We start from the raw sequence: 10271 nt of genomic DNA, 5'->3' as shown, positions 1-10271 counted from the left end.
AAGTCGAACAAGCCATGGGTCAGGAGCCAGGAGATAACGTGAGTAACAGAGGGAAAGAGAGAAGCCAAAGTCAGTGTGCGAGCCGAGAGTCAGTAAACAAGGAATTCATGTAAAGTACCAGACAGAGAGTGGAGCCAGGGTCAGAATACAAGCCGAGGTCGATAGCCAAGAGGACAAGTCAGGTACATGTGAGAGTGTGGAGACAGGGGTCAAGAATTAGACGAAGGTCAGGGAGGCAGGGAGTCAAGACGGAGTAGGGGAGGAGACGGAACGGGTTACGAAGAACTAAGAAGTGAGAGAAGATCAGGACAGTCACTTATGGGCACCAGAGACATGCACTACAAAACAGGAACTATCACTCGCAGCGTTCCGGTTGGCCTGGCTCCTGGGATAAAGCAAGCCATACCCCGGAAAGAGGCTTAAAAAAACAGAGCCTTATCACACAACACAGGACTTAGACCGGGAACAATGAATTCACTGGAGGAAAATATGAGGCCCAGAACAAGCTCTGCAGGAGAGCAGAGCACCACTCATCAGAATCATGACAGTGGGATTAAAATTCTTTGCTTTCTCTTCCACCTATTTGCCTGTTCATAGGCATTCAAATGGAATTTTAGTAATTAATTTAAACTGAAAATATTACCAGAAGTTGGAACGCCTACCTTGCTACTTTGTTTCCAAACTACACTCAGCCACAGGAAACGTTACATCTAGAGAGAAGTGGATCACTTTGTGGGACTTCGGTTCAACATCCAGGTGAGTTGAATAGGGCATCTAGATGAAATAACTGAGAATCTGTTACCTTACAGTGTTTCCCACATGGCATTTAATTTGTTGGGGCTGTAACAACATTATCTTTGTGACATGATATACAAATGATGACAAGCAAGCCCCTTGTAATCTAAAGCCATGCTGTGTACAATGGAAAGTAAAAGATTCACGGATCTCCTGTTTAGCTGTTAAGTACCACTGACCTGGACGGTAGACTAGAGTCACATAAATCAATCTGCTCATCTCTACGTTCAAGTGCTGACACACTGGGCATGGCATTATAACCGAAAGTGAATTTTGTCGCAGAAGGCTTACTTTCTAAAAAGTGCCTATAGCATTGAAACTCTGTTAGTATTGAAGAAGAATTGTGATGGATTACCACAGACTTGTCTCAAGAGTCAAGATCCCATGGTAATTTTTATGCAGATGTTCACATACCTTATAGTGATGCAAGTTATATACATGATTTTCTCATTGTAATAGGAATTGTAGACCACTAAAAAGTAGGCAGTAGACAAGTTTCTGCTGATTGTAGATGCCTATACATGATATTAACAAGTATTCCAGATGACAACTAAAGAGTTTTTTTCAATGTGTTTTCTTTGCAGTTCTTGTAAAGTAATTCATGCCAAGTGATGAATATTCGTCTCATCAATGGAAACTCAAACTAGACCATAAAGGCAAAGGTAGATTGGAGATTTGACATTGTGATTACACTGACGAGTAAAAGGGCAACAATGTTTTGAGCTTTGAATTTCAGGCTCCATATTTCACCATCATCTACAGCTTTGAACGTGAGACTGCCAATGAACCTGGGCAGAAGTACGGAGCAGTAAGGACTGGGCTCTGGTCTAGCTGGGCTTTCAAATGAAGGAATATGTTGGGGTCCATAAGAGGTTGCTGGCATACATTTTGGTGAGAGGCTTGGCTACTGTACTATAATTGGGGATCCATTTTTTGATAATTTGTGGTACCTAACAATGTACAGAGCTGTTCTTGGTTGATAGGGCCCACTGGATGATGGCTTATACTTTAGTAGGTTCTGGACGAATGTGCACACTTCCCACCCAGTGATGGTAAAAAGGGCCAATATGGTGTCCTTAATAGTCCTATAGTCCACCAATTTTAAATAATAATTGAAAACATTAATCAAATGTTAGAAACCCTAAGGGTTACTCGACCATTATAAAGAAAAACTCTAAGCAATATAAATATTTTATATTGAGTTTAAAGCATCTTTATTTTAAGAGATTTCTAAGTTGTATGAAATTGCATCATGTAACATTCTAGTAGAGAATAACTAGTCTCTGCAGTTAGCTTGCTTATTTTCTTCTTGAAGTATATGGTCTTTAAGCTCTATGGCTCTCTTCTCCAGTTGTAGTAGCTCATTGGCTTTTTCTTCATTTGCATTGTTCAGATCATCAATCTTCTCTTCTAAATCTATAACAAAAAGATGTCAGAGCTGCATAGTCAAGATGAAAATAATATAAGCACTATTTGAAAGTACAAATACACCTTCTAAATAATGATTACAAGACAGGAGATGCAGACAGGGGATTTAATACTAGGGGTGAATAATCCTAGACAAAATAGAGTTCTTAAAAATTTTGTATGTCAACATTACCTTAAAAGAAATGAATATGTATCTGTATTGTAAAGCAGTCAATAAACTACATTAACTACCTTAGAAAAGGATCTCTTTAAAATAGGATCTTGTTGAGTTGGATGATATTTACAGGGGTATTCCCATCTGCAAGATCCTATCCCAATATGTACTAGGTGTAATAATAATAATAATATTAGCAAATGCCTCCAATTAGAAATGTAGTATAGTTCTGATTCACTATGTCATTTACCTCATATTCAGGGCATTGCAGGACCTTAGGTATCCATGGTTACGACCACGCATATAGGGACAGTTACTTAGTTAGTTGCTTATGGTCGCAATCATGGATACCTAAGGTCCTGCAATACCCTGAACATGAGGTAAGCGACATAGTGAGTTAGGAGAACTATACTGCATTTCTAATTGGAGGTATTTGGTAATATTATTATTATTACACGTACTACATATTGGGAAAGGATCTTGGAGATGGGAATAACCGTTTAACATTACACATAAATATTGATTAATCTAATTTCAAAATAAATTTACCAAATATCAAGGTATAAGATTGGTTTTACAAATGTGCACATTTATAACATTAAGTCTAAAATGAATCTGTCATGATTTGCATGCAGTTCAGTCTGTAGATAGCAGGTATAGAGAAGAAGCTGAGCAAAATGACATACAAGTTGCTTGGGGCTGAGCCAAGTTGAAGGTGAAGCAACTCTTGACAAACAAATAGTAACTGAGAACTGCCGAAGCCAGCCTTTAAATGCCTATAGTAATCATGCCAGAGGAGTCTGCCTGTTTATCAGCGTAACCTGGTATGGACGGGTGTAGAGGGAGCTGGTCATAAGAAAAGACTGCAATAAGAGAACTCTACAGAAAGCTGAACTCATTTCACCACAAATGGTACACAGTCACTTGTTTCTGGAGTTTATGGCTAGTCAAGTTGGATACTAGCTTCAATATCTAGAGCAGAAGTCCCCAGGCTTTCTAACCTTGAGAGCCACATTCAGCTCTGACAGAGAGTTGCAGTCCATATTCAGCTCTGACAGAGAGTCGCAGCAGGCCACATTTAGCTCTAACAGAGTGTCACAGGCCACATTTAGTTCTGAGAGAGGGTCACGAGTCACATCTAGCCCCCGTCCCTCACAGTAGTGACACCCAAAGACCCCATTACCAATCTAATGAAAGTTAAAGCTTTTACATAGAAATCACAATGAGATGGTATACAGAGATCCAGAGGTTCCTTTCTACCTTACCCCCACCCAGATCTGCTCTTCTGTGAACAGCTACTCACAAAAGTCACCATCTGAAGACCTGCTCTTCAAAGTTATTTGCAAGAAGTGGTGCTAAGGCAACAAACTGGCAGACAGCCATAAGCCATGAGCCCGTGAGCCACATGTAGCTCCTGAGGTACAGGTTGGAGACCCCTGATCTAGAAGGCTTATACATTGTAAACTGTTTTAAGCTGCTGCTCTGTACTGGCAAGCAAAACCAAAAAAGACAAAAACCTCTAAAACATTAATTTTATTTCAATCTCATTAAAATAACTGTCAGTTAGTTAAGACACGGGACCATACCCATTTATAAGGTCACAGACTAATGTCATAAAGTGCATAAAAAATACGATGAGATTTTGGATGGGGCAGTGAGCAATTGAGTGTGCGATGGTGTCGCTTTTACTCACAAGAAGGTCGGGCTATACCGATATCTAGATGTTCAGGGGACAGGGCCTAAAATTCCCTAAGGTTGCCCCTGCCTGTCAACGGAGGTTTAATTCACCTTAATGTTTTGGGTGCCCCCGTTCCTCGGTGGCTAGCCCTAAAAGACCCTATCACTATCACATAAAACCAAAAACCCATACCAGGTGCAAGGTGCTGAAAATTGGTCACAGTTGGGATCAACAACTGTCCCAGCAGATAAGTAACTGGGATTTTTCTTTAGGCCCAATTGTATATATATGTGCGATTGGACCTTAATCACACGTATCCCCTCTATATTGGAGCCAGATATCAGACTGTGCGATTAGGGATTGACATTCATGTGTAGGGCTGAGTCCTGACTACATGTATCTTTTTTGTATTTGAGTTGGACATATGACTTTGTGACCAATTTTTGACGGTTATTTTAATGAGATTGAAATAAAATTAATGTTTTAGAGGTTTTTTTCTTTTTGGTCTTGCTATATATGATCCTCTATTGATCAGACCTTTCTATGGTTCCTCTGTACTGGCAAGGCAACTAAATGGTTATTAAAATAAGGTAGCAAGTACACATGTATGCCTAGCCTCCTGCCCTGAGCCTCTGATGCCACAAAGATTTTCCTATTTTTTTATTTATTATATTTGTTTATTAGAGCCTGTTATATTGAAAATAGTATCTGCAGGTAGGATGTTATAGAGCAGGAGAAGCTTATCAGATTGATGTTTATTTTTGTAGGAAAAGTTTCAATAAACCTTGCATTTTATTCATTGATATCTCTTGTGTGTATATGAGTCCAGTGGTTGGTCCTACTTAGTGACTGACAGATATCGCTACATACAGGGAACATTGTGACTGGACGTATATGGATACAAACACCAGGGATATCAATGACTATAATATAAGGTTTACTGAAATTTTTCCGAAAAAATGTTTATCAATGTGAGTAGATCATCCTGCTCTATAACACCCTGCCTGCAGATTGGATACAATATTCAAAGTAGCAGGTTCAATTTATAAATAAATAATAATAAAACTGTTTTTTGTGTATGTCACCATGCTTTAGAGCAAGGGTCCCCAGCCTGTGGCTTGGAAGCCACATGTGGCTCGCGAGACCGTGATGTGTGGCTCGTGGCTGTCTTCCACCTTGGTGCATTAACACTAGGTCTAGCAACCAGCTATGAAGAGCAGGTCTCCAGATGGTGATTTTTTTTGAGTAGATCTACAAAGAAGAGTAGATCTGAATGGGGGTAAGGTAAGGACCCTTGGATCTTGGCATACAGCCTTGGTGTGATTTCTGATGAAAACCTTTGGCTTTCATTATATTGGTAATAGGGGCTCTGGTTGTCACTGTTTTGAGGGGCGAAAGTGAATGTGGCTCACGATCCTCTCTCAGAGCTGAATGAAGCTCTCACAGTCAGAAAGGGTGGGGAGCTCTGCTTTAGAGAATGGTGCATATTATTGCTCCTTATTTATAACAGTTGGTTAGCTAATGCTTGTGTTACAATATTCTAATCCACACATTTTTGGTTTAATGGTGTGGCTCTGAAAGTTGTAAAAGCTGTAACTGTGCTTCATTGACTAAGGGCGGAGTCACACGCACCGATATATGGTGCGATCGCATCCGCCCCCATCGTTTATGCGTCACGGGCAATTTGTTGCCCATGTCGCACAAAGTCGTTAACCCCTTTCACACGTACTTACCTCCCGAATGACCTCGCTGTGGGCGGTGAACATCCTCTTCCTGAAGAGGGAGGGACGTTCGGCGTCACAGCGACGTCACACAATGGCCACCCAATAGAAGCGGAGGGGCGGAGATGAGCGGGACGTAACATCCAGGTAAGCTGTGTTCGTCGTTCCCGGGGTGTCACACGTAGCAATTTGTGCTGCCTCCGGAACGATGAATAACCGGCGCGCAGAAGGAGGAATGATTTTATGAAAATGAGCGAAGTGTCAACGAGCAACAATAAGGTGAGTATTTTTGCTCATTAACAGTCGCTCGTAGCTGTCACACGCTACGATATGTCAAACGATGGCAGATGTGCGTCACAGAATCCGTGACCCCGATGACATATCGCCCGATATATCGTAGCGTGTGACGCCGCCCTAAGACCCTAAAATCACCTGTTTATGGGCCATTAGACTGATTTATGAAGTGAATTCCTTTGTTATGTTTGTTTGCATTGTTCAGTTTTTTCAACATGTTGCGGGTGTGGTGTAACTATGACTATTTTATAACCATTTATGATCATTTCCCACACTGAAAGCAGCTATATGTCTGGTAGATCTCAACACAAATCTGCCAGTTTTTGCCAACATTGCTGAAAACAGTTATAATGCTTTTTGAAAGATTCCAGTTGTTGTGTATTGTATAAGAAGATTTTAGAGGCTTATATTACCAGAGCCATCATGAAGCTAAGGGCAGAATGTAGGACAACTGAAAATTTGCTTCGAATAGTCTATACTCCAAAGCTAAACCTCTGAAAAGGGGAATTAGGAGGCTCCAGGAGTCACAGGACTACTCTACAATAGATTCACTTAACGGTAGATGGGATAAAGAAGAACTCAGGAAGGGACAGCTTCCTGAGTATTTCAGAGTTACAAATGGCAAAAACAGTGAAGATATATTTTAAGCCAACACGTAGAATGCTCTCACACTGAATATATAGTATTTTGTTTTCTTCACAAATCCGGAGACTATGTATTTTTTTCTAGTGTTAGGGCTTATATACATAGTAACAATGGTTGCACTACCTCAAGCACACGTAGGGCCTACAGGATAGTATGGTGCATGTATAAAACACCAGTCTTCACTGGTATTGTCCCAAAGTTAGTATGATAAACTGTGCAACAAGACTATGAGAAAGCATGATTCTCCAGTTCAGTGACTGCGAACCTCATGAAAAGAAGAGAGCAAAGTGTATTGACATTCTAGGAATAAAGCCTGCTACGACCTGCAGAAACAGGCATAATTATAGTATTTATAGGATGGTCACAGGGCTGATGACATGGAGGGCAGCAGATTAGTTTCCTGGAAATCCTAGATGGTAGATAGATGTGTTCACACATTACAGTTAAGGGTGGCTTTTAATTTAGTAAATAACTCTTTTAGGCATTTCGTACAGGAACATAGGTCTCTTACATCTACAGTGGTTATCTCCATTCAAACAAAATCTAATGTACCCTGAAAACCAGCATTTCAAGGGCTGAAGACTAAACAATTCCATTATTTGAAGAAAGCATAAATGATTTGTCTCAGATGTACACATGTAACCAGAGTCTGTTATGTCTAACAATATGCTTTATCTCACCATCTACACAGAAAAGGTGAAAAATTGTTTATATGGGATGGTTGGTGATGCCCAAATGCACAATGATTAGTTTTTATTTCTATCACCAATATAACCAGGATTTATATCCAATAATAGATGGCTAAAACAGGGAAGCTACTCTCATTCTACAAAGAATTAAAACAGGCCGATATATCAAAGAATTAGGAAATCAGTGTAATAATTAGGGTACGTTCATACGAGCATATGTCTTGGACGAGTACAATGCAAGAAAATCTCACATTGCACTTGGACCAATGTTATTCAATGAGGGAGAGCAGTTGGTCAGTTTTTTTCTCATCCATATTCTGGATGAGCGAAAAAGTCATAGGATGATGTGATTGTCAACGAGAGCCATGTCACCCGCACCCATACAAGTCTATGGGTGCGAGTGAAACACCGGACTGCACTTGGACGACATTCGAGTACAGTGCAATAATCGCATCAACTGACAATGGAGGAGATAGGGAGATTAATCCCTCCTTCTCCTCCACAGTGCCCAACTTCTTCTCTGCAGCTGTGATCTGATTGCAGGATCGGATCACAGTTGCATGATACTCGGCTCACACTGGCAGCACAGTGGAAGGCGAGGGTCATTAGCATATTGCATCTGCTGCACTCGCATCGGATGCCATACGATTGTGTGAATCCAACCTAAAGTGAAGCAAGGCTACATTCACATGATTACTATTTGGTCAGTATATGACATAAGTATGTGTAAGCCAAAACCAGGAGTGGGTAATATAAATACAGAAGTGGTGCCCGTGTTTCCATTATACTTTTACTCTGACTGTTCCACTCCTGGTTTTAACTTACAAATACTGAGGTCAAATACTGACCAAATACTGATCATGTGAACATGGCCTAACTCATTACCAATCTTCTATAATCACCTAAGCTATGAGACTGAAGAAACCCTTGTTCATTTTACTGTGTTCTGTCTTCATGCAGGCCATAGCCAAGAGAGAATTGATAGCTGAAACTTTGAATATTTTTCACATTTTTAGGTATCATGTGAAAAATATTAGCTATTAATTGGGAATCATCTTTCATACACATAGTCAACCACAGAAATTCTTTTACATTTTTGATTTTTGTCCTCATTCACACATTGAGTATTTGGTTAGTTTTTTTTTACCTCATTATTTGTAAGCCAAAACCAGGAGCGGAACAATCAGAGGAAAGTATAATAGAAACACAGCACCACTTCTGGATTTATCACCCACTCCTGGTTTGCAAATACTGAGGTTAGAAACTCAAAAAATACTCAATGTGTGAATGTGGCCTTATCCTGTAATGTGATATTTGTCATGATCTGTTGATCAATAACTGTTGACCACTGTGTAAAGAATCTGATTGTATGATCCTCAAATGTAAGAGTCCGTTTACACAAACCAACTAGCAGCACAGAATGACATCTCTGATCCGGCAGTTGTTAGTTGTTTATACAGGCAGACCACTGTAAATGATGCGCACTGAGTGATCTGTTATAGCTCATAAGTGCATATATGCTGCCATTGCCATCATTCTTGCCAGTGCAGGTTCTGTTTTCCCAGGATGATGCATTGCCGAGTTATGATCTGTTATGCAGCACAAAAGATCTTTTCACCAAATTAACAATTCATTCATCAAGGGATTTTCAGTCTGTTTACACTGCAAGATTATTGTGTAAATGCAACTTAAAGAAGAACTCTTGTCTGAAAAAAATGAATTGCCATCCTGAATAGAAGCTTACTGAAGCTGTCACATCTACGTTGTGGCTGCATCTAAAATACAGTCCACTATGCTTTTCTGAATCCATTGTATGATAGGTACCAACAATATCCAATGAACCCCATTGGCTTATAATGTCAGGGTTAAGCATTTTTGAAGGCAAGAATGGTGTTGCAAGTTTTGTTATTTTTGCTATCAAAATAAAGCTGGGAAAATGGGATAGGGCTAACTTTAATCCTAAAGATTTGATACATTTTAGAATGATAAAATAATGTACATTGCTATTGTTGGTACCTGAAGAAGGAGCATGCTAGCTCCTAAAAGCGTAGACCTAGAACAATAAAATCTTCTCATTACATCATTTGCTTTTCGGAATCCAATCGGCAACGCGGTTTGACAACCCATCTCTTCTCTTCCATCGATTGATGTTTTACCTTGTGGGTCTGCAGCAGCCGGTTTTTACGCTAACAAACATATTATAGGAGTTGTGACTTGCACAACCTACTCAGGTGAGTGATTCCCTGCACCTCCTTATACTGGTTCCTACCAGGATAAGACACCAGTTTTGCGTCTTTTGTCTTTTCAGCCTCATTGTAAAAAATAACGAATAATTTAATGTTAATAATAACCTTCAGCACTTCTGTGTTGTTGCTTCCTGGGCAGTGTTGCCTACTTGACTTTTTATTTTTTCTAGACAGCTTATATCATGGACAGAAAATATTTGTTAACAACACATTGGAAAGCAATAATAAATCCTTATTATTATACGTGATACTTGTCTATAGCCGATAATTCTGATATGTATTCACCAGCTACATTCACTGAAAACTGGAAAATCATGATAATTACAGTCTTCAGGTGTCTTCAGCTTCAAAAAAATCACAAAAGCCTTAAAGTTTTTTTTACCGTCACAGCAAAAAGAGCAAAAAAATTTCCTTATTTTTACGGACTGTCCTGGAATTTCTGTCACACCGTGTCTGGCTCAAAACTCACCAAGTGTAAGAGCTACTTTTGACGATATTCACGCAGCAGAGTCAGACATTCCACATGATACTGCTTTTGAGTTGCACAGACAGGATCTGGCATCGACCAGCTGTGCTCTTGTTAGTAATCAGTCCTGCAGGAGGTAATTTCTGCTAGCCTGT

At 39.8% G+C, this 10271-nt stretch overlaps 1 protein-coding gene across 1 annotated transcript in view; it reads right to left on the bottom strand.

Annotated features, from left to right (window-relative positions):
• Positions 1-2013: 2013 nt before the first annotated feature.
• LAMB4 (laminin subunit beta 4) overlaps positions 2014-10271 on the bottom strand; it is a 225831-nt gene continuing 217573 nt past the window's right edge. Inside the window, exon 35 of the mRNA XM_075343475.1 lies at positions 2014-2211. Coding sequence (XP_075199590.1) covers positions 2072-2211 — 140 coding nt within the window. The 3' untranslated portion in view covers positions 2014-2071. The remainder of the gene's footprint in view (positions 2212-10271) is intronic.

Source organism: Anomaloglossus baeobatrachus, chromosome 4 (genome assembly GCF_048569485.1).
Source record: "Anomaloglossus baeobatrachus isolate aAnoBae1 chromosome 4, aAnoBae1.hap1, whole genome shotgun sequence".
Taxonomy (NCBI): domain Eukaryota; kingdom Metazoa; phylum Chordata; class Amphibia; order Anura; family Aromobatidae; genus Anomaloglossus; species Anomaloglossus baeobatrachus.
The sequence above is the reverse complement of the archived record's forward strand: the minus strand, read 5'-3'. Positions and strand labels throughout refer to the sequence as shown.